Source organism: Bidens hawaiensis, unplaced genomic scaffold (genome assembly GCF_021521415.1).
Source record: "Bidens hawaiensis isolate Kalapana, Puna unplaced genomic scaffold, B.hawaiensis_p1.1 tig00078681_1, whole genome shotgun sequence".
NCBI lineage: Eukaryota > Viridiplantae > Streptophyta > Magnoliopsida > Asterales > Asteraceae > Bidens > Bidens hawaiensis.
This window is the reverse complement of record NW_027503474.1, coordinates 919-26,920: the sequence shown is the minus strand read 5'-3', so window position 1 is coordinate 26,920 and position 26,002 is coordinate 919. Positions and strand designations below refer to the sequence as shown.

Genomic DNA, 26,002 nt, shown 5'->3' with positions numbered 1-26,002 from the left:
TCTAAAACTAGCTTTTTGGAAGAATTTAGTTCTATCCCTTCGATGCGCGTGGTTGTTCCCGCCGCGCAAGGGGATATGGCGTGGAAATCTTCAACAGTTTTTATACTTGGATGTTTTTATGTAATTTTTAAACAATGTAATGTATTTGTATTAAACATTTCATGCGCAATAAAAATCTTTGAATGTTTGCAATGACCCGTGCTTAATTATCAATCCCCACTCGCGCGCGCCCGGCTGTTTCCGCCGCTCAGGGCCGGGTGTGACATTAATATCCATCTCACTCATGTACCAAAGTCCTCAATCGTTACGCATCATGACGTAATCGTGAGCTTGCGCGAGGATGAATCCGCCGGCGGAGGCGTGGCCGGTGACCGCGGCGATTGTAGGCATCGGGAGGGAAATTAGGTCGCGGATGAGTGAGCGGAGTTTGGAGGACATGAGGATGCTGCGGTGTGGATCGGATTTGGACCACGCGAGGTCGTAGCCGTTGAAGAATTTGCCGTGCGCGGTGGTGATGAGCGCGCACGGAGATTTGGATTCGGATCGGATTCGGTGGAGGGCGCCCGAGAGGGAGTCCAGGAGCGTGGGGTTTAGCCGGTGCTCGTCGTCACCGGTTAAGGTAAGTATGTAAATGTTATCACGTTTTTCTAAAGTACACATTTTTTTTATTGTTCGTTCACGAGTGGGAGTATGAGACTATGAGAAGGCAACGTCTTAAATAAAAAACAAAGAAGAAAAAAAGGGAAAAAAAAGGAAAATAAAATAATGGATCGACTTCTTGACAAGTCAATAGTCATTGGTTCATAATTTAATAACCTGTCAAGGGGTGTATAGCCTATAAAGGAAATTTAATTAGTTCTGATAAAATATACCTTTAATAACGTAAGAGTCTTTATCAAAAGTATTAGGGTTTGCTAGTTAGTTAAAGTGTTTCGTTGTTGTCACGTAGATAATGAGGGGTTTTAACAAACTCACTTGTTAACTCACGTGTCGTGGTTTAACTAGAATTAAATTAAAAAAAAAAACAAAAGACAAAAAAATGTCATTGGTTATTTAGGGGTGACCACACCATTTCTAAGAGTCACTAGTGAATGGTGATATCGAGCAGGGGGTTTCATCGAAAGCAGTCTCTCTATTCCTATGAGGTAGAGGTAAGGTTGTCTACATCTTTACCCTCCTCAGACCCTACCATAGCTTTACTATTGATAAGATATACTGAGTACATTGAATAAAAGTAATTTACTTTCTCAATGTGCAGCCACTTGATTCAAGTATTTTTTAGAAACTAGTGTTTAAAGCCGCACGTTATGACAGGAATTCGAATTAAATAATAGATTTTAAAACATTAAATCACATGTGTGTGCTAACTCTCAAAATGTAAACACATCATGTGCGTTTGCAGTGGTACAACACGAATTAATATATAAGTTGTGTTCATGTTAACAATTCAACCTGCAAACAGAAACCCATCATTCCTCCCAAACGTATATTATTACCATAAGAAGGGAAAAAAAAAGAAAAACTATGGTGTGTGTGAAACAATTGAACCATAGATGAAATCTCCATATCACAAATGCAAATAAATAGACCATAAACTTCCGTGGAGTTATAAAGCGATCAAAGTTGAGTGTAGACTAAAATAGTCATCTCAGGTATGCTAAAAGTCAAGCTATTTATATAAGTTTTCCAAAATTCATGCATAGAAAGGAAGTACATTAGACAAAAATACTTGTACAAAAATGAATAGTAATAATGTGTGTATGGATAAAGTTGCTATTTAACATATATACAATGCAATAACTTATTATCGAATAAATAAGAGATTTATTCTATTTATGTCTATCTGGTTATAACTAGTTGGCATGGTATATTCCTAAAAGTCAAAATAATACACTTGAGTCCATGTGGTTTGAAAACGCCTAATACTGAGTCCTTCGGGCTAACAGAATCGTTAAATGGAGTTAAATTTAGGGGCAATATAGTCTTTTCCATTTCAAAAACATGGTATCCCATTTATCCCCTTCTAGTTTACGTGTGCACACACTATGCGTCCTATCCTCTGCCTCCTTCATCGTCGGCTTCCATCATCACCGTCAACCTTCGTCTCGACCTCCATAATCTATATCTTTATTGGCCTCCACCTCCTCACCACCATTGATCCACCGCCTAACAACCACTGATTCCCCTCCACCGTCAATATGGAACTTAAGTTGAGCGCGGTACGTGTAGTGTAACAGTGACAACGACAACAACCCAACTTTCTTTCATTGCACATCTTCACTGGATTGACTGTTCTCCCACGACTATCGGATCACTACCGGTGGGAGTGGCCTCTCATGGCGTAGTTGCTAGCAGTGATTTTGTAAATAAATAATTACTACTATTAACGGATTATTATGTTTAACAGTAGAATTATCCATTAGTTTTTTAATAACTATGTTTATGTTATCCTAGTTTTTTTGTGTAATAATTTGTTTATTATGTTATGATATTGAATGATGTTTATGGTTTTTTTATTATAATATTGGATGATTATGTAGATATTAAACGGTAAATGATTTTAAAAAATTTTGTTTATATAAAAACATGGAAGGTAAAATAGAAAATACAAAATTTGAAGTTAAAATTAAAAAATAATAATAAAAAAATTTTACCTTTTGAGGGTAAACATGAAGTTTTATAAAGTTTGAGGTTAAAATTTTAAAAAATTAAATATGGTGAAATAAATTAAACAAAATTAGTCATAATATATTATTTGATGAATAAAAATGTAAATATAATACCTAAAACATTTTTTTTCTTTGTCAAATAGCAACGGGCTTCTAGAAATCCCCGACAAGTTCAAAATATAACATGATCTTCTTGACTAATTCATCTTGAATTTTAAGGCAACTTTCATTTTTTTCTTCTAAACAATCGTAAAAGGCTGACTTCATTTTTAACTGAATTCATTTTTCAGACCCCACAAAATTACATTTGGCTAACAAAAAACCAACAATGTGAAGGCAATACTTTTGAAGATATCCCCACATTGGTCTATAATTTTCCACAAGTCTTTATAATTTTCCAAGTGTTTATAAGCTCCATCACCAAGCTTAGTTTTATGTATCCAAGCAAAAGCATTGTCTTCACATTTTGAGAGTTATTTGAGATGGGTAAATGTTTTGCAGAGACTAATGGAGAGTTATAAAGGGATGAATGAGCTTGATGATCACGAAATCGTTTGCCCTAAGTTATACATCCATACTTATCAACTATATAAGAAGATTCGTGAAACAATACCAAAAATTGGATTAAACGAGCCAAAAACGATGTTCAAAACACAAACCAACTGCTTCTGGCAGTTGGTCTCGATACGCAATGAATGGGGGTATCTTTGGAGTGATAATCGTGATGTAATTTTAAAAACTTTAAAAGAGCGCATTTTCTTTTATGCCAAAATAAATTGAATCTGATTCATATTATGGATACCCAATGGGTGTGATGGCCGATATATGAACTTTGGGATTGATAGCATATGTTTTTATTTAAATATTTAACACATGTGTTATGATAGTTGAGTTAAATAAAAGAAGACACCAACATAGATCAAAGCAAAGTTTAAGGTATCTACGTTTATTTGTGTTACCAACATAGATCAAATCAAAGTTTAAGGTATCTATGTTTATTTATGTTCCAGACGGATGTTACCTTGCAACGCTACTTTTTTTTTCTTTATTAGCTACCGACAGCTTAACAAAAGTGGTATTATGTTGTCATCAAACACTCTTGGTGGCATGGATTTTTTTAGGTAAAGGTTTCGTTAATTATAATTGAAATAATTTCATAAATCAAAATCACAATCATGATGGATCACCTATCATATATATTTCTATTGTAAAAATGAGTTGAGATCAAGGGAACCTGTTTACAAACTCAATATAATTTCCATTGGTAGATCTTCTACTCTAAACCTATTACATAAGTTTTTCAACCTTTTGTTTAAAACAGATTGTATATCATCAAACAGTATCTAGATAGCATGTTTGAGATTTTCTTCAACGAGCTCGATACAAAACAAACTCAACAGGGTTAAGACCACATAATGTGTCAAAAACCGGTTGACCGTTATCCTCCTGGTTTTCCGCTTTAATGCCATAGACCAAAGCTCTTAAAGGTTCAAGCCATTCCTTGTACACCTTCTGCAACTTGTTCTTAGACAACACTCGACTGTAGTTTGTATTCCCTACGTAATTGCAAACAAAAACAAATTTCATATAATTTATAGAAGAATTAGAGATGCAAATAAATTAATGGAAAATTGGAAATAAATAATCCCACCTTTTGTGTATTGACCGATAATAATCTCACCTTTAAAAATCACTACCAACGGTCCCACCTTTAACTATTTTTGTCTCAATGGTCCCCCATTAAAAAATATTTAACGTTATTAAGTTTTTTCCCTAGTTTCAAACCGATCTTTTAAGGCTTTCGATCGGAAGAACGATACGAGTCGACTGATGTAAAACTTATCTTGAAATGGTGATTCAAATGGCTTGATTTTTGTTAATTGGCTATTCAAGCATCCGAATTGAAACATTGTTTCGTCGTTTGGATCACCATTTTGAGATAAGTTTTACATCAGTCGACTCGTATCCTTCTTCCGATCAAAAGCCCTAAAACATCGATTTGAAACTAGGAAAAAGCTTAACGACGTTAAGTATTTTTTAGCGAAGGACCATTGTGACAAAAATAGTTAGAAAGGTGGAACCATTGGTAGTGATTTTTAAAGGTGGTATTATTATCAGCCAATACACAAAAGGTGGGATTATTTATTCCAATTTGCCTAAATTAATTACCACAACAATAATGATGATACTGAATGTTCAAAGAATCATATCAAGTCAACATTCAGTACCCATTTTAAACAATACATTTAAAAGCACGGACAAATGCAGGTACCTGATGACTCGGTAATCAATATAAATCTATAGAGATTGAGTGCAGACAACACCTGCAGAAAATGATCAAGTGTCATTTACATACAAACATTAACTATGAGTGGCTAAATGGGCGGGTTGGATTGTTACCGCATCGGTGAATTCAGGAAGAATAGGCGGTCCTCCATGTGGTGGTTTTAAAACAAGCTCCACAAAGTCTAGAGCTTTATCAGTCCAGAATGGTGACAAACCGTTATTTTCTGCTTTTGAAGATTCATTTTGTTTTGAAGGCTTTTGTGGATATTCCTTGTGCATTTCTTCTTTTACACAATCTAAAAGAATTGCGATCTGCCCAATACTTGCACTATATTAAACTACTGCCAAAAGGAACTTTAACAGTTAAAACATGCTCGGGCTTACCATTGATGATAACTCATTGTTTCTTGTTAAAACCATTAAAATTTCAAATCTTGAAGAAGATGGAAGATCTGCAAGCACCTGATATCATCCAAGGGTAAAAAAAGTCAAAGATCACAATCCATTAATCCAAATAAAGTATATAGTTTCTGAAATAAACCATATGTGACATATAACATCCCACAATCAACTTACCGTTATAGATAAACTTAAAATTAAACAAAAATATATTATTACATCTACACAAAATAGGATGAAGATCCTTACCATTTTGAAAGTAACAAAAGCTTTTTTCCGTAACAGTGGATCTGAAGCATATACAATCACCAGTTGAATAGCCTGAACATTTTATTTAGACTTTTAGGCGCTGACTAGTAAATATATGTAGAATGTGCCATGTGGCAATGATGATCCATTTACTAATGAATAGGCCAATTCAGTTTACAAATTATCTTAGCAGGTCAAATGATTAAAAAAGCATTTAGCTTAAATGATAAGTCAAACGGGTCGAAAATCATCCAAAGTGTAGTTTTAATGCATTGTAGATTATCATTGAAAATTTAGGGGTGTGCATGAGACCAACATAACTGACCCGAACTAACCGAATCCAACCACAACCGACGGTTTGGATTTATGTTTTTTTCAAAAACCAAATTCCCGCTTTGGTTTCGGTTTTGCATGTACCAAAAATCGAGCCAGGTGATAATAACCGAACCAACTTTTATAACCAAAACCGAACCAAAGTCTTATCGAATTTATGAATGTTAGGTAATTTATAAAAACTAACAAATGTTGTAGTCCAAAAACTTTAGGTCCCAACGTGTAATGATCAATTAATCCATTAATTAACAAAGATTTGGACCCGAAGTTTCAAGTTCAAACTCAATATTTTGGGTTAAAAAGCTTCAAGCCCAAATGGCAAAACCGAAAAAACCAAACCAAACTAAACCCTTTGTGAAAACCTACCGACCCAAACTGACTCATGCACACCCTAATTGAAATAATATGATTCTTGAAATCATAGACTATATATAAGAAACTAAAAAAGGAACACAACCTGGTTCGGACCGGTTTAACACACCGACCCACCTGCGTATTTTCCCACCTTTAGATAATAACATGTAAAGAAGCAAGAGTACCTGTAAAGAAGCATAGAGACTAGGTATGTAAACTGAGTCCAAAGGTTCATCATGGTCCTTTGGAAGGACAACGCCTTCCATAATGCTAAACAAAAAGTCAATGGCATTTCTCTTTAGCTCCCATGGAAGTTTAGTGGAAGCAAATATGTGCTTCAGCATGCCAACTGCTTTCCACCTTTTGGTTTGATTTTTAGAAAGTTCGTCTTTTACCGCTTTCAAATCTTGCTTTTTAGCATCACCAACTTCATTAGAAAGGTCTCCCCAAAGTACTGTAAACATATTTCGCAAACTCAAGCATCTCAATATTAACTACTCAATTAGAAAACCAGTGGTTCAGAACGGCTAACTGCACAAATGGGCACACAACTTTGGTGTGACTTTTAAGCCTGAAAAGCCTTTTCGTTTTCATATTCAGGTGCCAAATCAGCACCATGTCAGCACCACTTTATAAAGAAAAAAGAAAAAAACTCACATGGTCATAAGTTACCAACATGTGAGCAGCCATGTAATTTAGACCGATTACCAACTCAGATCAATATTTTCAAAGTTTGTTACCTTCAATCATAAACTTTAGAGCTTTTATCGTTTAGTTATCTAAATTACTCGGCCAAAGTTGTTTACCTAATTGTGTAATTAAATGCAGTTGCAAAAAACAAAACTGTGCACATAACGTGTAAGGGCTGCACCACATCTGACATATGAAAAATAACTCATATAATCATCTTCACCGCCTATACATATTTATATGCAACAAAAAAAAACAGCAGTATGAGAAAATTAATTTGTAAATCGATGATCTTTGAGTTATAGTCAAAACTGAACTCTTACCTTGAGAAAGAAGGTCGATAGCCGTGTCCACTTCATGCCCAGTTATTAAACCAAGATATGTTAACCCACAATAGTGAAGAAAGTTTGATAATTGTAAGATCATGGTAAAACATATTGAAGTTTGTGCTCCCACACTATTTGAGATAAGAGCCTGCAGTTATAAATAAGACAATATGAATGCCTAAATAAAATATATATCTGATATTTAACTTAGGTATAAACTATGCGGGCTCTCACTGTGATTTGCAGGATGTATAAGCCAAATAAAGCAATGAGCTTCTTTTCTTTGTAATCCTGTTGCATAAAATAAGTAAAATTAAAAGATTTAACAGGACATGAAACCGTAAGTATTACAATTTATAAAGATATCTAGACAAGGTGTCACTGACTAGTTTTATGCAGATTGTGTTAAGCGAATGCGCGATTAAAATTGATTTATTGAGCAAATCTACAGAGCTTGCAACTGTTTCATCTTCTGGATTTGATAAAACTGCCTCTAGCACCTTAAGAACAACAGGAAGGGCTGCTTTGACTTGCTCAAATGGTCTTCTCTGAAGCACCTCAAAAACTGAAAATTAAAAAAAATATATACCATCTAATTTTTTTTTTAATATTTAGATTACATCGAAACAGAAGGCAAGCGGGCAACAAGCTGCGCCGTTACCCAAACATTGGCAAATGTAATTCAATTTAGCAATTAGTAAAACCATACCTTTCGCAAGAGCTCCTAAAAGTGGCATAAAGTAGGAAGCATTATCAAATCCATCAATTGAAGAAGTCATTGCCTGTGTTTAAACATCTCATAATATTAGCAATTCACACCGACATGCATGATTTGAGATCATGAGCATAAACATACCTCACAAAGAATCGAAACCATATCACGAGGGCTGCAACTCGTGAGGAAATGATTAATAATTCTTTCAGCATACTCAAAACACCTTGCAGATGCACAACCTAATTTGGCTACAGCTTTTGGCAGCTCAAATGCCAATGCATCAATAACCGCCTAAGTATTCAAAATCCAATAAAACCCTAAATCAATGAATAAAACTAGGGGCGGCAAATGTGACCCATTGGGTTGAATGAGTTGTAATAAAATGTATATAATGGGTCGGAATGGGTCAAACTAAAAAAAGAAAAGGATTGAAACCGGTCAAAATGGGTTGGCATTTCTTGAGGTGTTTTTTTTTATTTTCTTTGTGTAACGAAACAGAGTAAACTTTTTAGTTTTTTATTTATATTTCGAGTTATGATTTTTTAATTATTAATTTTTTAATTTTTTAATAAGGGGTTTCTAAAATCTCAACCCATTTCAAAAACCCCTCATTCAAAAATTCAAAAAAAAATAAATTCATAACTCGAAATATAAATCAAAAACTAAAAAAACTAAAAAATTTCCTCCGTTTTTCTCTTTCTCGTTCCATTAAAAAAACGAGAAATGTCAACCCGTTGTGACCCGTTTCAATCCTTTTCTAATTTTTTTTAGTTTGACATATCCTGACCCATTATATACATTTTATCACAACCCATTCAACCCAACGGATCACATTTGCCCCCCCTAAATAAAACCCTAAATCAACCAAACAATAATTGAGCCACCTGGTCAAGTGAAGGCGAAATCAAGTACTGGTGTATCTGTGATAGAGCTTCAAAGGCCGGTTCATCATTGGATAGTGAATCGAGAAATTGGACGAGTGATGATACGGATTCGTCGGATTGCTTGAAGTCACCATTAGCGATTGACTGTTAAACAAACAGGCAAATTGGTTACTGGTAATTTAATTTAATTAATTGATGACTGACTGACTTACCCGGGAGCATGAATCTAGGGCTTGCTGGAGATAAGTGTTGTTGAGTGACATGATGAGTGGGTTTTAGCGGGAACCAGATCATTCGGTTCTAGATGATTTTTACACACCAAACTTTAGTTAGTTATAAAGAACTAGTGTTATAAAGCGCAGGTTGTTCGGTCGGTTTCGGTTAAGTGAATTATTGTACTGGTACTAAAACCAAAATTTTCAATGTTTATTTGATTGGTAAACCAGTCGGTGGTAAAACCCAAGTGCTGTCGTACCCGCCATTGAGGCGGCAATTCGACCTGAATTCAGTCGATTTCGATTAATTTCGTTACGGTATGAGAACTAAAAAACGGGTGGGAAATAAAAATCGAGGTGGACCAGTAGGTTTCGGTTACTTTTGTTATGGTATCAGAGCTAAGAAACGGATATAAAAAACGGAGGTGGACCAATTGGGTGGTGTCGGTTGATAAACTCGGCCGTTGGTAAAACCGTAGCGTTGTCGATCGTGGACGTTTGAGGCTATAAATCTACACGAATTTGATTGGTTTCCGTATATTAATTATGATAGCAAAACTAAAACAAAAGATAAAAAAAAATCAATCACCAATATTGTGCCGCCAAGTGGCCCAATCGGGGCTTGGCGTCACCAAACTTTCAAATTGTTATAGATTATAATTACACTTTATGTTTGTAGTCAACTAGGAAGTTTCCTGCCGGGTTAATGGTATTGACGGTCATACTCATGCAACTTATTGAATCATGCAATGCGCCTGTGAGTCGAGGAGAATTCAATCGGTGCTGGGTTACGAAACATATTGTTAACGCAAAAATAAAACAAATGAACATAACAAAATATGCGTTGCGTTACGAGCCGATGACACTTAGGTTGGTATTTGGTTACGACGCCAAAAATAAAGCAAACCATAAACTCGCCCTCACCCAAATACAACAATTTAACATATTTAAAATATAAAAAAATGTGGCGAATAAAAAAACACGCACGTTGCATTTGCGAACTTATACGAATTCGTGGATTCTGGAATCGAAAAACCCGCGGTGAATTCATTCGTAATCGACGTTGTCGGCACTAAATCGTACACCGAAAACAATGCGTCGTGGAGGTGAACCGACATGAGTTCGGTTGGTATCAAGTTACGACATAGTCAATATGATCCCAACATCCTACATGGATTATTCACACGGTAAACGTGGATTAGCCAAATAGCCAAGCGTCATCATAGCCGATCAGGAAGATTCAAACGAAAAACAAAATACCAGTTTGTGTAATAAACTCATGATTCAATCGAAAGAAAAACAGAGAGATCCTAATAAAAACAAACACTTAAGGCAACACGGTAATGATACATCAAAGAAATCAAGATCCTAAAACTCGAATCAATTAAAGTGCATGTGGAGGAACAATCAGATTAATTAATTGTATTCATGCGGTGGTTCGTGATTATAAAGTAATGATTAACTTAAAATAAAATAGCAAGCAACCAAGCAAATTGGAGGCCGTATTCAATTCAAATTCCGGGTTTAAGCAAATTTGGGACCGATATGCATAAACATTTTATTATTATTTTTTTATTAATGTGTTGTTAGAAGAATTTGTTCAAAGCTTGCTTAAAGACAAACAAGGTTCAAATGCGGAGAGATTTGATGTATAATAACTTGTACATATTTTCGACACTAAAATGTCTCCACACAAGTGTAATATCGGCAATTGAATAAATAACCACTAATGTTTATAATTTGTATCTATAGGTAATATAGCTCTAGAGAATAAAACGAGCTGATATGCGAAAAAAACAGAGAAAAACAGTGAAAACAGACTCAAGCTTATTAGATCCTTAAGTACATCTTAAGTACATCCTTAGGAAGAGGGGCATAAATACAATTAATTAAGATGTACTTAAGGATCTAATAAGCTTATTACATCCTTAAGTACATCTTGGAGCTCTTGCAACTCCTAGCTAGTCACGAATCAATCAAAAATCAACCAATTCTTCTTATTGTGTTTACAATGACTACATTTGATCTCTCTATTTGAGTAATTGACATAACATCTCCCTAGTATCTTATTTAACTAGTAATTAAAATTTAAAATCAACAAGTTTTCTCTTGGTCACATAGCGTTGCTTTTGCATACACATTTCGGTTATAATACATAGGCGTGCGTTATCTGTTAACGGGTTTATACTTTTTACTGGGCACAACGGCACGAGAAGTAAGTCAACTTACCCTTTTAAGATTGTAGACTAAAACCTTAGTGTTTAGAATGTAGTAATAATGTATGAATTAAATATTAATTCCGAATGTTTTTCTTTTATTTTTCTTTTTTTGAATTTGGTTTTATCGAAAATTCAAATTCGAGTTGCTATTTTAAATTTTAAAATTCGAAGAACTCAATTTTGAAGCTGTTCTTATTTCTGTTGAAATTAGACTAAGCTAACTTTTTATTTATATTAGTATAGAGGTTTTAATATCATTGTTGTAGAGTATGTTTAGGGTGTATCTATTATGCAAGTGGTTAGGATGTAATTAGCTAGGTGTGATTGACTGATCGGTTTTCTTCTAATCGTATCGATTGGACGATGTCAAACAGATTTATGTAATCCACAATTCTAATGATATGGAAGCTTAATTCTGCATTTTCGGTTGCAAAGTTTAATACTAGCTAGATATGGCTTTAACTAGCCGATAAGCACAAAAGAAAGAAAATCATGCATAAGTGAAACGACAAATTATTCATTATGAATAAACAAACAGCTACTAATAAAAACCCAAGATTCGATGTTACGGTTTATTCGAAACATCCGTCAATCTCCCAAGAACACAAAGAAGAAGAGAAATAGACTCAAAATAATAATTCTTTCTTATTCTTTTTATTAAATGAGATTACAATATAGATGAAAACAAAGACATTAAAATAGAAAAAGATAAATAATAAGGAAACATAATTTGACTATAATAAGGCTACTAAATAAAAGACAAACTTAAATAATAATAATAATAATAAACTTACTAATATAATAGGATCATATCATTCAATGTCCTTAAGACGATGTATTATGGTACACTGGGCATCTGGTGAGTTTTGCAGCAAGTAAGCCTTCACAACTTGAAGAAGTTTAACGGATTCACCCTGTGACTTGCATGGGCCATATTGAAACGAGTGTTGCGTATAAAACAACCTGAAATGCAACTTCAAATCCTGAAAAGGCGAGCGTCGACTCACCAAATCATCCAGAAAGAATGCGAGTAGATTAACAATAGACCGGAAAACCATAAATGATTTCACATTAGATAAGGTATTAAACATCACCAACACATCATTCAATAATATCTTCTCGTGACCATAGGTACAATCACCAATGTAATCAACAACTGCAGTTTTAAGAATAGGAAGACCGCCCTGATGCATTGTCAGCGGTGGAAAGTTCGCCCCTCGATACTCAAAGTATTTAAGTCTTGGAGTGGTGAGTTCATAGCGTTTCACACACATGTTTTTAGAGATGGTTAACTCTGAAAGGCACGGCGCGTGTATATTCAAAACATTACCATTTGTCTTAAGAGGACAATTGACCAAAGTTAACTTGTCTAGCGCCAGAAACCCTGAGAACGGATCAAGATCCGTAATAATCACCCTTCCAAGGTGTAAACTAGTGAGATTCTTGTTGAAATGTGCTGTATGTTCTGTTTTTCTTTCAATTCAATATTCATATAAAAAAAGGATTTTTTATTAATGATGGATTATTTGTTTTTTTCTTGCATATTATATAAAACGAGTTTCGGGTTATATGCTGCTGGTTGGGCTTGTTCTGGGTCAAGACTGAAGATGGGCTCGGGCTGCTGCTGGTTGGGCTTTGTACTGGGCCGTGACTCAAGTTCTGGATATTATAAAGGCAGGAGTCAGAGAGGTCAAGATATTTTTTAGGTTTTCATTTTTTTGTTTTCTCTCTTCATTCTTCTTGAGATCTAGATCATCTATGTCAGATTTGATCTGTTAAACGTTCTTGAGGGTTGTTAGTTTTGTTAGATCATTATATCTATGATCTAAGTTCTTTGTAAACCGCTTGAAGAAGTATTGTTCGTGACAATTCTTGAATAAACCAGTTCTTCCTCCCAAAAACAAACAACCCATATCGGTTCTACTACTTGCTAATTTCAAATTTGTTATTGAATGCGACGATGCATGCAACCCAAACGGCCAAGTAGTACACTTAACGTGTGCGATGTCCATCTCGAGTTCTTTAACGCCATGCAAAAGCGCGTAATCTTGAACTTTTGTTAACATCTTGACATTGCATATTCCACGGCTTTTGAAAGACAACTTATCCAACTTCACCGGCTCACGAAGAGAAAAAACATTGAAGACGAACCTATTAAAAGCATAGAGTGAATCAAAACCTATATTGGAATTGAAACTGAGCGCTGGAAGACTAGTCCATGAGCCACCACATGATTTCAGTAGCATCAATGCTTGAACATCATGTTTGGTTTCAAGAGAAGAAAGAATGTGAAGCTGCAGGGATTCCGGCAAATCTGTGAACCTTGTTTCGTTTTCTTCTTCTCCACGTAACCTTTTCATGGTAAAAAACATGGCGTTTTTTTTCTAGGGTTAAGAAACTAGATGCTTAGTAGGGTTTTTAAATGGTGAAAAATTTATGGGCCTGGGCAAAATTTTTTTTTGTCTTGAATTAGTTGAGTAATTGGGTTTAAACATTAAAAATACATGATTTTTTTTAAATATAATATAATTTAAAAATATAAAAATTTGGGCATATCGGGGGTGTCTGGTCGGTTGACCACCCGGTCCTGCTTCATAGCCGGCCTTGATGCAGATTAGTGACGGTAGTTTTTAATGGATGACGGTGGGCTTTATAAAGGTCCACCGTCCATGTGCTACTTTGGCTAATTATACATATTTTTTAACAGTCCGGCTAATTATACTAGATTAGGATTCTAGGATTAGGCTGTGGCGGACCCGAGAGTTCACGATTAAGGTGTTTTATCAAAATTTTTATGGGGGCGATATGGATTTTCGTCTGCAAATAAGATTGATTTTTTTCGTCTGCAAATAACATGGATATGTGGGTACGCGGTACGCCACTTAGTGGAAGAGTAGTGGGACGTCAAGAGTGGCCACACCAGCAGTTGGTCACCCAAATTGGCTAACTAGGGAGCACCAGGGGCTATCACATGGGCAATTAGCGCCCTCAACACCACGCCGCTTCAAATTAAGGGGGTGCCAAAGGGCCTTTTTCTCCTTTGTTAGTGTGTTAGCGTCCAAGAGAGCTATAAATCAGACGAGGTCCACCCAATGCATCGATCAAACTTTTTTTTTTTTGCCTTTTACTTTCTAGTCACTCAACAACGCATTAGCTTTATAGCTAGCTAGTTAATGGCTTCATACCTTTGTTGCGTTGATGTGACACTTTAAGCAGAGCTTTCTAGTTAGCCTAATGAATCAATCAACCAACTTGTTATTAGCTTATTATTGTTTACAATGATTAAATTTGATCTCTCTGTTTGAGTAATTGACATAAAATCCACCTAGGATCTTATTTAACTTGTAACAAAAATAACAAGCTTTCTTTGAGTCTCACTGGCCTTGCTTTTACAAACGACGATGTATCAAGTTGCTCAAAATTTACATTTCGGTTTATAATCCTTACGTGGTTACTATTAACGGGTTCATATTTTTCTTACCGGCACAAGAAGCAAGCCGAACTTACCCTTTGAGATTGCAGATTAAAACTTTAGTGTCTAGTATGTTTTGATATAATTTGTCAAGTGAGTTGATGTTTCATTTAAGCATAATAATTAGCAGTTTATTCCTAAACAGATATATATAGATAGAAACTCAAAACATCAATGATCAAATTGTCCAGAGCTTATTTGGTGATTCCAAGTCTTTGCCGGAAGTCATTTTCCATAAGCGGAAGGCCATCACGCAACTTGACTTTCGGTTCCCAGCCTAGCAACTCGTTCGCCTTAGTGATCACTGGTTTTCTCTGGCGTGGATCATCAGGTGTGTTATCCACGTGTCGGATTTCCACCTTTGGGTTAATTAACTGCATACATATATAAATAAACCAACTCATATCAGTTAGTAATTACTTCTATAGTGTTGTAACTTTTGCAGGTTATCTTTGGAAAAGAAAAATGTGCAGTAAACTAACTTCTTTCACAGTCTCAGCAAGTTCAATCATTGTGAATTCACCTATGCATAAAACATGTCACAATATGATAGAAAGAACATATTATTATTATTATTATTATTATTATTATTATTATTATTATTATTATTATTATTATTATTATTATTATATAAAGCTAAAGTTCCTAACCTGGATTTCCAATGTTGACAGGCCCCGTATGGCTTCCTTCCATAAGTTGAACAAGACCGTCAACCTGGTAAACAAAAACAAAAGGTAAACACAGAATCCGTTTACATACAAACGGGTCAAATGATCATACTTACCATGTCAGAGACATAACAGAAGCTCCTGGTCTGAGTTCCAGGCGATTGAATAGTTAACGGCTCATTTCTGCATAACAATACACAATCGGCGAGACAATAATTTATAAAATGTAAAATAACTGAAAGGTGAGTGACATGTTACCGGGTTGCTTGAGCTATGAAATTGCTTACAACACGACCGTCGTCGATGTTCATTCGGGGTCCATATGTATTGAATATCCTAGCAATCCTTATTTCTGTTACAACAAATTTATCAATGTATGATATTTGTTGTATAACACAAGGGTGAGAAAATGTTAACCTATTCCATGCTGCCTATGATAATCAAACATTAAAGTCTCGGCTACTCGTTTTCCCTCGTCATAACAACTCCTAACTCCTGCAACACAACAATAAATCATTACACATTAGCCATTCAGTAAAAATACATTTTATCATATAGTTGCAAATATATATATTTATTACCTATGGGATTAACATTTCCCCAATAGCTCTCATCTTGAGGATGCACAAGAGGATCTCCATAAACCTCTGAAGTTGATGTCAACAATATCCTGTAAACCTAGCAACAATATTTTAAAACTTGGTACAATATGAAAAGATCATAAACATATATTTTAAAAAGAGTAAAATGCGGTTTTTGTCCCTGTGGTTTGTCCAAATCTACGGTTTTAGTCCAATAGTTTCAAATTTGCGATTTTCGTTCCTGTGGTTTCATTTCACTTGCAATTAAACTTGAATCCACTAATTTCGTTAAGTCTGGTCGTTAAACCCATCAGCATGTCCTTCACGTGAGGGGCAGTTTTGGAATTTTTCTCCCCAAATAAACCTCAGTCCTAATTCGCAAGCCCCCTCACGTGAGGGGCTGGGTGCATTTTGGGGGAAAAATGGACAAAATTGGCCCTCACGTGAAGGACACGCTGATGGGTTTAACGAACATATTTAACGAGATTAGTGAATTTGGGTTTAATTGCAAGTGAAATGAAACCACGGGGATGAAAATTGCAAATTTGAAAATATTTTACTAAACCCGCATATTTGGACAAACCACAGGGACGAAAACCGCAGTTCACTCTTTTAAAAAAGAACGTTTCTGACCTAGCTCTGACTCGCTTAGCAAGCCCCAACATGTTCAAGGTTCCAATCACATTGTTCTTGATTGTCTGTTGAAATTTGTACACATCCATAAATCAGAATCAATACATAAGAAATTAAGCAAAAATCTTGATCATTAAGGGATACCTTTACAGCATTGTATTTGTAAAATATTGGGGAAGCTGGACATGCTAGATGGTATATTTGATCAACTTCAACCAAAAATGGTTGTGTGACATCTATAACATAAAAGATAATATGGCTTAGTAGTTATAATACAGTTAATTTGAGCAAACTAATCTTGCATGATTATAACACGTACCATGGCGAGTAAGCTCAAATCTTGGGTGACTGGACCATTGTCTAAGGTTATCCTTTGATCCGGTAAAGTAATTATCCACAACGATCACCTGAATCGAATATGTTAGTACGAAAACGACAACATTTTGAGAAAAATGTGTTTGAAGAAAGATGTACCTCATTTTTTTCATTTTGCATCAATCTATCCACTAGATGAGAGCCAATGAAACCAGCTCCTCCAGTCACTAATATTCTCATATTAGCCTGAAAATGTTAGCATATAAAATTGTTCATAATTTCAATTTCATTGAATAATCAAAATATCATCCCCAAGTTGGCTGTAAACGAACAAAAGTTCGGTAAACTGTTCGTGAATTGTTCGGCGGAAAGCTCATTTGTGTTTGTCCGTTTGATAAATGAATGAACATGAACAATGAATTTCGTTCGATTAACTAAATGAACGAACACGGACATATGTCATGTTCGTTTAATTGTGTCCGTGCAAGTGTTCGTTTACGTCCATTTGTTTTCATTAATGTTCGTTTGTTGATTAATTAAAGATGTTTAGTAAGTTTTTAAAGACTTTTTTAATCTTAAAATTATAATTATAAATTAACAAAAATATATATGAGTATTATGTGATTAACTTATATGTAAAATTAAGAGGCGAATATGAAGGTCAAAAAAACACTAATACAAACTTGGTAGCCATACCAAACCATTGACAATGACCATTCTCGGTTAACAAAATCAGTTTGTGTTGATATGCGTTCTTTCATTTGTGTTCGTGAACCGTTCACGACCAGGTTCATTTTGCTTAATCAACGAAAGTGAGCAAGAATTTTCATTCGGTTAGTTATCCGTGAACCGTTCGTTTGTCCAATAAAAGCTTAACAAACGAAAATGAACAAGGTATTGTTCGGTTCGTTTACACCCCTAGTTCAAGCAATTAGCAATCTGGTATAATTATACCTGGAAAAACTTGGCATTACGCAACGGAGATGGATTTGGTGGTGGTTTCGTGGTAGTATAGCAATTTCGGTTTGAAGCCATAATATATATCCGATCAGACTGAAATCGTCGAATACAACAAGTGTATCACATTAAGCTTCGTACCAACCGGAGATAAGGAATCATCAAAATCCTGGAACATAGAAGACAATCATGTAACCAAAGTTGTACTGATGTTTTTCAGATCTGAATATGATGAATCATTAATAAAAGAAATATATGTAAAATTATAAAATGAGTAGAAAATTAAATTAAAGAAAAAAAAATTGAAATTGTACCTACGTGCATGCATTTGTAGACAGATCCAGTGACGAGGAAAGTGGGCCCAATGCAGTAAATATGTAATAGCAAACGTTGGTTTAACACGAAAGTGGGCGAATTGGAAGGAAGCAAAGAGATTAATGGGCGAATTTGGTAATTTTGAAAATATTTTTATATTATTTTCTAATCTGATATATTCTAATAGATCAAAGTCGGGATTTTACGAACTTAATTTACTCGAAATCAAATCAAATAAAATCAAATTTGAATTAAGTGGACTTGTCTTCGTCTATCATGTTTTCAACGATGGAAAACACCCTTCCTTCTTCAACTTAACACTGAGTTCCACTTAAAGAAGAAAAGGAAAAGAAATGGATGGAAAGATGTAGGTGGGTGCGTTCCCAAGATTTTTTTTTTGGAAAGAAAGGAATGAAAAGTTTAAAACTTAGTGTTCCCAAGATTCATTTAAGGAGAGAAAGGAAAGGAAAGTAGAGGAAAATGTGAAGTTTTTAAAGGTGAAAGTTTTCTTTCCAAAATGAAAAGAATTGGATGAAAAGGAAAAGAAAAAAGATATGATGTGTGAAAGGAAAGGAAAAGAAAAAAAACTTTTTACTTTCCTTTCTTTTCTTTCGTTAACTTAACTCAGGAACATAGCGTAAAAGACATAACAGGAAAGATTCAGCTACAGAAATTTCTTTAGTAACGGGAACCTTTGTACTCAAGAATAACGTCAAGAAACGAAGCGTTTTTTTTTTTCGTTCAAAATAGTTTGAATTTTTCAAATTAGAAATTCGGTTCAAAAAATCTGAAATTTTACTCGATAAGCACCGGAATAAAACTTTCAAGTTAAATTTTGTTGTGCAACATCTTAATGCTAGAGGCCTATGGGTAGCATTTCTCTTTTATCGTTTTAGTTTACATAGTTTTTTAATTACTATGAAAACATTACTAGTGCCGGAATAGAACTATGCAATGGAAATTACATAAGTTTATTATTCGTAATATTGAACCATATTAGTATATTACCCTATTCAAGACTAGGTCGCTCGAAATAGATACTACATTTCAAAGACTCTTTGATAACTGAATATTCATCCTTAGGCCTTAGCCCGGTCACCTTTCCTTATTGCATCGGCGGATATAGATCTAAAGAAGGTTCCTTCTTGTGGGCTGGTCATTATCGGGTAGTCTAGTTGTAGCCGAAAGAGGCCTATTGTATGCATTGGAGAAGTTGTTGACACCTTTAACACATAGATCCATGGCACTGGATATAGCTGTTATGGGTGCGTTGATGATCCTTACCATGTGTACTCGCTTTTTGCGACTTGATGTTTGGCTCCTCATGGGTCTGTTAATTTTGTGTTATGTTCCATGTAAATATCTAAGGATGTAGTCTATCAATTAGCTAATTAGAAACCAGCAATTTGTATGTCAAATGTAATAGTGGAGGAGGTGCAACCCTAAAGACTTTCAAACTACCATAAGACCCGACCAATCCTGCACTGCCATTTCAGTTTTACCATGAACTACTCTGGACTACCCTATAGGTGACGACACTCCTTTCAATACCCTAAAAATTTATAAAATTGGAAATGATGAAAATTATTGAAACTGAAGGTTGATGTGAGCGGGTACGTAGTAGAACCTGGAAATAGTATCCCGGAGTTGGAAATGAAGGGTGGGCGGCGGGATTCCCTCTCAACCCGAGGAGCCCAAAGGTATCATACCCGCTGTCACACCCGGCCCTGAGCGGCGGAAACAGCCGGGCGCGCGCGAGTGGGGATTGATAATTAAGCACGGGCCATTGCAAACATTCAAAGATTTTCATTGCGCATGAAATGTTTAATACAATACATTACATTGTTTTAAAAATTACATAAAAACATCCAAGTATAAAAACTGTTGAAGATTTCCACGCCATATCCCCATGCGCGGCGGGAACAACCACGCGCATCGAAGGGATAGAACTAAAATCTTCCAAAAAGCTAGTTTAGATGTTCAGCGTGAGGTGCTCTAAGTGTGACTCCATGCGCTACCTAATTATCTCCTGAAAGACACGTAAAAACATTTGAATCAGTATAAACTGAGTGAGTTCACAAGTTTTAGTAACTTGATAAATCATATTGCATCATAATTCTGATAAAACCATCTTGAAACAGATCTGACAACATAATTCTGGTAGCATCATTAAAACACATGCTTGGTAAAACATAGTTCTATCAACATATTCTGATAAAATCGTTCCGCGGTTTACGCGCGAACATTTCTGGGAACTGTGCTCGTCTATGCAAAGTGGCGCTGCCACTACGAGCTAAAATAAGTAATACCGTCCCGCGGGTTACGCGCGAACGTTTCAGGAAAATGTGCTCGTCCATGCAAAGTGGCGCTGCCACTACGAGCTAATCAATAATTCCGTCCCGCGGGTTACGCGCGGACGTTGTGCCGGAAAACAAGGCGCTCATCCATGCAAAGAGGCGCGACCCCTACGAGCGGGCTCAAACCCATAGTACTGCCCCATGACCATACTAGGCACTCGTCCATGCAAAGAGGTGCGACCCCTACGAGTGGGTGGATCAAACCAGCAGTCCCTACCCTTAGAGTTCCAATGGTAAAGTGATCACTTACTCGAGTTCTAGCGCACATACATCGAAAACCTTAGATAACCGTTCGCATTGCTCATCATGAAATATAATTTAAACACATAATCGCTTGCATAGCTTGTAAGTATACCATGATAAAACATTATTTAGGTACGTGTCCCTCGCCCCGAAAACAGTTTAAAATAGTGAAAATAGTGAAAATAGGGGCTGTGAGACTCACCTGAGGTTCTTGTTAAGGGATTAATCGAGATTCGGGTTTTCTTGGTGTTGGCCTCGGAATCGAAGGTCTAGAATACGATTAAATAACAAGAAATCTATATTAAGATCAAGATATAAGGGTTGGAAAGTAGATCTCAAGGTTATATTCTCGGCTTACCTAGTAACAGGAACGGAATTGAAAATCAAATAGATGCTTGGGAGATGATTCAGAGCAGATTTGCAGTTTTAAGAGAGAAGTTTGAAGTGTGTTGAGTGATAATTTTAGGTTACATATTTATAGGCAAACTCAATGGAACACAATCCCTCGATTTAGGGGATTGTAATCTTTTCATATCTAGGTGTGATGATGATAAAGTATGGAAAGTATTATTATTTATTCAAAAGTGGAGGAGTGGGTAAAAGATTCTGATTTTCGCAGGACATGCAGGTCTGTGGTTGGTGAGAATAGGGTGGCTGACAGTTGACTTTTCATGTTACAGTGTGCTTTTTCAGGTACTTTTGTCAGTGTACAGTAAAAAGTGGAAAATCTCTGAAACACGCTACTGTTTCCTTTTGGCGGGAGTAATCTCCTTATGTCTGGAGAATAGACTAAGTGTTCTGTGCGCATCACTTTGTGCGCATAGCTTTCTGCGTGAAGGACATTTCTTTGCTGCGGGTAGGTGCGTAACCTTCTCGCAGTTAGGGACATTGAGTTTCATTTGTAGATTCTCCAGGGGGTCTTGGTATTTCAACATAGTGATCAGTCATGTTGAAGTCAATTCCATCTTGGAGCTTCAGACAAACTAGCTCTCAATGTTCCCGCCATGCGGGGAGGTTAGTTCCCTTCCGCACGCGCATAAACGATTTAGGATGCACCCGCCTTAGCATCATGCGGGATGGTCAACCCATAGACAACATAACGTTAAGTTACATGAAAACATAAAGCCAAAATATTCACGCATGGCGCATATAACACATGCTCACGCTGGTTCTTAACATGGTGCGCTCGCGCAGGTTGCATGTAACAACTGCACGCGCTGACTAACATGGCGCGCTCGCGCAGGGCGCACATAACAAATGCACGCGCTGACTAACATGGCGCGCTCGCGCAGGGCGCACATAACAAATGCACGCGCTGACTAACATGGCGCGCTTAATATTCACAATCACCTAATTATTAGGTTGATTACTTAGTTTAAGGGATTGGGAATTTACCGGGTGTCACATTCTCCCCTCGTTAAACGAATTTCGTCCCGAAATTTAGGAGACGTTGCTGGCAGAAGCCATGCTCTGAAAGAGGTGTGGGTATTTCATGCGCATCTGGTCTTCTCTTTCCCAAGTGAATTCAGGCCCACGCCTCGAGTTCCATTGAACCTTTACTAACTTGATTCTGCTTCTGCGCAACTTTTGTTCTTTCCAATCGGTTACTGCTATAGGTTCTTCTACGAAGTGCAGCTGTTTGTCGATGTGAATCTCTTCCAACGGCAAAATCAACGTTTCGTCAGATAGGCACTTTTTGAGGTTGGACACATGAAACGTATCATGAACTCCACTGAGTTCGGCGGGTAAACGGAGTTTATAAGCAACCGGACCGATCCTTTCCAGGATCTCAAATGGTCCAATGTAGCGTGGATTCAACTTTCCTCGCTTGCCGAAACGGGGGACTCCTTTCCATGGAGAGACTTTCAAAAGTACTTTATCCCCTACTTGAAATTCCAATGGTTTCCTTCGCACATCTGCGTAGCTCTTCTGTCTATCGCGCGCTGTCTTAAGGCGATCCCTTATCTGAAAAATCTTGTCTGTTGTTTCTTGGATCAATTCTGGACCAGTCATTTGCTTGTCACCCACTTCAGCCCAGCACAGTGGGGATCTACACTTGCGCCCATACAAAGCTTCGAACGGCGCAGCCTTAATACTTGTGTGATAGCTATTGTTGTAAGAAAATTCAACCAATGGGAGGTGAGTATCCCAGCTACCTCCGAAATCGATTGCGCACGCGCGTAGCATATCTTCCAATGTCTGGATTGTTCGCTCGCTTTGCCCATCCGTTTGAGGATGATAAGCTGTACTCATATCAAGGCGAGTACCTAGAGCTCCTTGTAACGATCTCCAAAACCTTGATGTGAACCGACTATCTCTATCAGAAATGATGGACACTGGGACTCCATGTTTTGAAACTACTTCTCGAATATACAATCTGGCTAACTTTTCCATCTTATCGGTTTCCTTGATCGGCAGGAAGTGCGCTGACTTAGTTAGCCGATCTACAATAACCCAGATCGTGTCATAACCCCCAGGTGTCCTTGGCAGTTTGGTGATGAAGTCCATAGAGATTTGTTCCCACTTCCACATGGGAATTTCTGGCTGTTGAAGCAACCCTGATGGTTTCTGGTATTCAGCCTTTACCTTCGAACACGTCAGGCACTTACTGACATACGTCGCGATGGCGCCTTTAAGATTGGGCCACCAATACAGCGTTTTAACATCTTGGTACATCTTGTCTGCGCCAGGATGTACGGAATACCGCGTCTTGTGAGCTTCGTTCAATACCTGCTCGCGCAATCCTCTCTTGAGAGGGACCCATATGCGGTTAGCGAAATATAGATTGCCGTTCTCTTTCAGTTCCAAATTCTTAACCATACCCCCAAGGCATTCGTTTTTAACAAACTCTGGTTTCAAGGCTTCTTGCTGAGCGTCTCGGATGCGGGTAGAGAGATCTGCGTGAATGGTCAACCTTAGAGCCTTGACTCGTAGCGTTTTTATTCGCTCCTTCCTACTTAGCGCGTCTGCTACCACATTCGCCTTTCCAGGGTGGTACTTGATTTCACAATCATAATCGTTCAACAATTCAACCCATCTTCGTTGCCTCATGTTTAAATCCTTTTGATCAAATATATGTTGAAGGCTCTTGTGATCCGTAAAGATTACACACTTTGTACCATAGAGGTAATGGCGCCAAATCTTTAGCGCGAAGACAACCGCTCCAAGTTCTAAATCATGCGTTGTATAGTTCTTTTCATTGGTCTTGAGTTGGCGCGAGGCATACGCTATGACTTTGTCTCGTTGCATAAGGACACATCCGAGTCCTTGATGTGAAGCGTCGCAGTAAACGACGATGTCATCCGTCCCCTCGGGCAGAGACAAAATTGGCGCACTACATAACTTCTGTTTCAACATTTGAAATGCTGTTTCCTGATTTTCGCCCCAAACAAACTTCTTGTCTTTCTGAGTTAGCGCGGTCAGAGGTAGAGCTATTTTGGAGAAGTTCTCAATGAAGCGTCGATAGTAGCCAGCTAGCCCTAGGAATTGCCTCACCTCAGTTGGGGTTTTTGGCGCTTCCCAGTTTTCGATGGCCTTGACTTTGGAAGGATCAACGTGTATTCCTTTCTCGTTTACAACGTGACCGAGAAAATGAACTTCTCTAAGCCAAAACTCACATTTGGAAAACTTCGCATACAACTTTTCTTTCCTCAACAATTCCAAAATCAATCTCAGGTGTTGCTCATGCTCGGCCTTGGTCGAGAGTAAATCAGAATATCATCTATAAACACAATCACAAACTTGTCCAAGTATGGTTTGCACACGCGGTTCATCAGATCCATGAACACAGCCGGCGCATTAGTTAGCCCGAAAGGCATCACTAAGAACTCATAATGGCCGTATCTAGTTCGGAAGGCTGTTTTCGGCACATCTTCCTCATGGACCCTAAGTTGGTGGTATCCGGACCGTAGATCTATCTTCGAATAATAACTGGATCCTTGCAACTGGTCAAATAGGTCGTCAATCCTCGGTAAGGGGTACCGATTTTTGACTGTCAGCTTATTCAGCTCCCTGTAGTCAATACACATTCTGAACGAACCATCCTTCTTCTTAACAAACAGTACTGGAGCTCCCCAAGGTGAAAAAGCTTGGGCGTATGAAACCCTTATCCAATAGTTCCTGTAACTGATTGGATAGCTCTTGCATCTCAGATGGAGCTAGTCGATAAGGCGCTCGAGCTACTGGCGCAGCTCCTGGGACTAAATCAATACGAAACTCTACTTGTCGCGGCTGCGGTAATCCGGGCAAATCTTCAGGAAAAACTTCTGGAAATTCGCGCACTACTGGTAAGTCTTCAATTCTTCGCTCATCTCCTTTCTTTTCTACGACATGCGCCAGGAAGGCGTAGCACCCTTTCCTTAGGCACTTTCGCGCCTTTAGGCACGAAATCAGTTTCGTCGCAACTCCCCTTCTTTCCCCTTGAATCACCAAGGTTTCTCCGTTCAACAGCGGGATCCGAACCTGCTTCTCATGGCAAATAACTTCCGCGCGGTTCTCGACTAACCACTCCATACCTACCACAATGTCAAAACTTCCCAAGTCTATTGGCAACAAATTAATATTGAACCCGTGACCTCCCATGACTATTACACATTCTTCAGTTCTTTCGTTCGCAGCATAACTGCCTACCATTGGCTAGTTCTATAGTATAAGGCGTGTCTAGCCTACTGGTTGCTAAGCCTAGGGAGTTTTTAAACTCAGCAGATATAAAACTTAGGTCAGCGCCAGTATCAAATAAGACAGATGCAAAATGTCCGTTAAGCAAAAACGTACCGGTTACCACATTCGGCTCTTCTTTAGCTTCGCCTGCGCCGATCACAAAAGCTCTCCCGCGAGCTTGGTTCCCCTTTTGCGGGCAATCCCGACTAAAATGCCCTGGCTTTCCGCATGCGTAGCAGTTGTCACTGGCTCCAGCTTCTCTGACACGGCAATTCATCGTCTTGTGCCCTGGTCTGCCACATTTGGCACATTCGATTCTTGCGCATTCACCCTCGTGGTGGTACTTGCATTTGTTGCACCATGGGCGAGGCCCGCTGTATCCTTTTCGTGGTGGCTCCGCGGCCTGAATCGCGTAAACCCTTGCGCTTTCCTGCTTCTTGAACGGTGGCTGCTTGGAGTCGGA

General features: G+C 37.5%; 3 protein-coding genes and 1 pseudogene across 3 annotated transcripts; all 4 read right to left on the bottom strand.

Moving 5' to 3' along the window:
* Positions 1-264: 264 nt before the first annotated feature.
* Positions 265-662, bottom strand: LOC143606977 (enoyl-CoA delta isomerase 1, peroxisomal-like; annotated as a pseudogene).
* A 3,365-nt stretch (positions 663-4,027) lies between these two features.
* Positions 4,028-9,203, bottom strand: LOC143606976 (aberrant root formation protein 4-like). Its single transcript, XM_077082582.1, has 14 exons — positions 9,118-9,203; positions 8,906-9,049; positions 8,163-8,312; positions 8,016-8,088; positions 7,693-7,871; positions 7,541-7,597; positions 7,304-7,454; positions 7,147-7,206; positions 6,476-6,744; positions 5,604-5,675; positions 5,340-5,417; positions 5,070-5,267; positions 4,942-4,993; positions 4,028-4,225 (listed from the first exon to the last, which is right to left on the bottom strand). Exons 1-14 carry the CDS (start codon positions 9,166-9,168, stop codon positions 4,038-4,040), a joined length of 1,722 nt encoding a protein of 573 aa, XP_076938697.1. The 5' UTR covers positions 9,169-9,203; the 3' UTR covers positions 4,028-4,037.
* A 3,911-nt stretch (positions 9,204-13,114) lies between these two features.
* LOC143606975 (F-box/FBD/LRR-repeat protein At2g04230-like) lies at positions 13,115-13,699 on the bottom strand. The gene has a single exon (XM_077082581.1). The coding sequence runs from the start codon at positions 13,697-13,699 to the stop codon at positions 13,115-13,117; it is 585 nt and encodes a 194-aa protein (XP_076938696.1).
* Positions 13,700-15,005: 1,306 nt separating this feature from the next.
* Positions 15,006-18,046, bottom strand: LOC143606974 (UDP-glucuronic acid decarboxylase 6-like). Its single transcript, XM_077082580.1, has 12 exons — positions 17,963-18,046; positions 17,168-17,254; positions 17,013-17,100; positions 16,838-16,929; positions 16,694-16,758; positions 16,061-16,149; positions 15,897-15,974; positions 15,738-15,831; positions 15,596-15,662; positions 15,462-15,525; positions 15,294-15,334; positions 15,006-15,185 (listed from the first exon to the last, which is right to left on the bottom strand). Exons 1-12 carry the CDS (start codon positions 18,041-18,043, stop codon positions 15,006-15,008), a joined length of 1,026 nt encoding a protein of 341 aa, XP_076938695.1. The 5' UTR covers positions 18,044-18,046.
* Between the last annotated feature and the right edge of the window lie 7,956 nt (positions 18,047-26,002).

Coding starts and splice junctions, on each gene's coding strand:
- LOC143606975 (XM_077082581.1), bottom strand. CDS start 13,699: ATGAAAAGGTTACGTGGAGAAGAAGAAAACGAAACAAGGTTCACAGAT.
- LOC143606974 (XM_077082580.1), bottom strand. CDS start 18,043: ATGGCTTCAAACCGAAATTGCTATACTACCACGAAACCACCACCAAAT. Junction 15,832..15,896: donor TCATAGGCAGCATGGAATAG/GTTAACATTTTC, acceptor TTGTTGTAACAG/AAATAAGGATTGCTAGGATA. Junction 15,335..15,461: donor TGTCAACATTGGAAATCCAG/GTTAGGAACTTT, acceptor TTTTATGCATAG/GTGAATTCACAATGATTGAA.
- LOC143606976 (XM_077082582.1), bottom strand. CDS start 9,168: ATGTCACTCAACAACACTTATCTCCAGCAAGCCCTAGATTCATGCTCC. Junction 7,872..8,015: donor TTTAGGAGCTCTTGCGAAAG/GTATGGTTTTAC, acceptor TTTAATTTTCAG/TTTTTGAGGTGCTTCAGAGA. Junction 5,268..5,339: donor ACAATGAGTTATCATCAATG/GTAAGCCCGAGC, acceptor AGTATTGGGCAG/ATCGCAATTCTTTTAGATTG.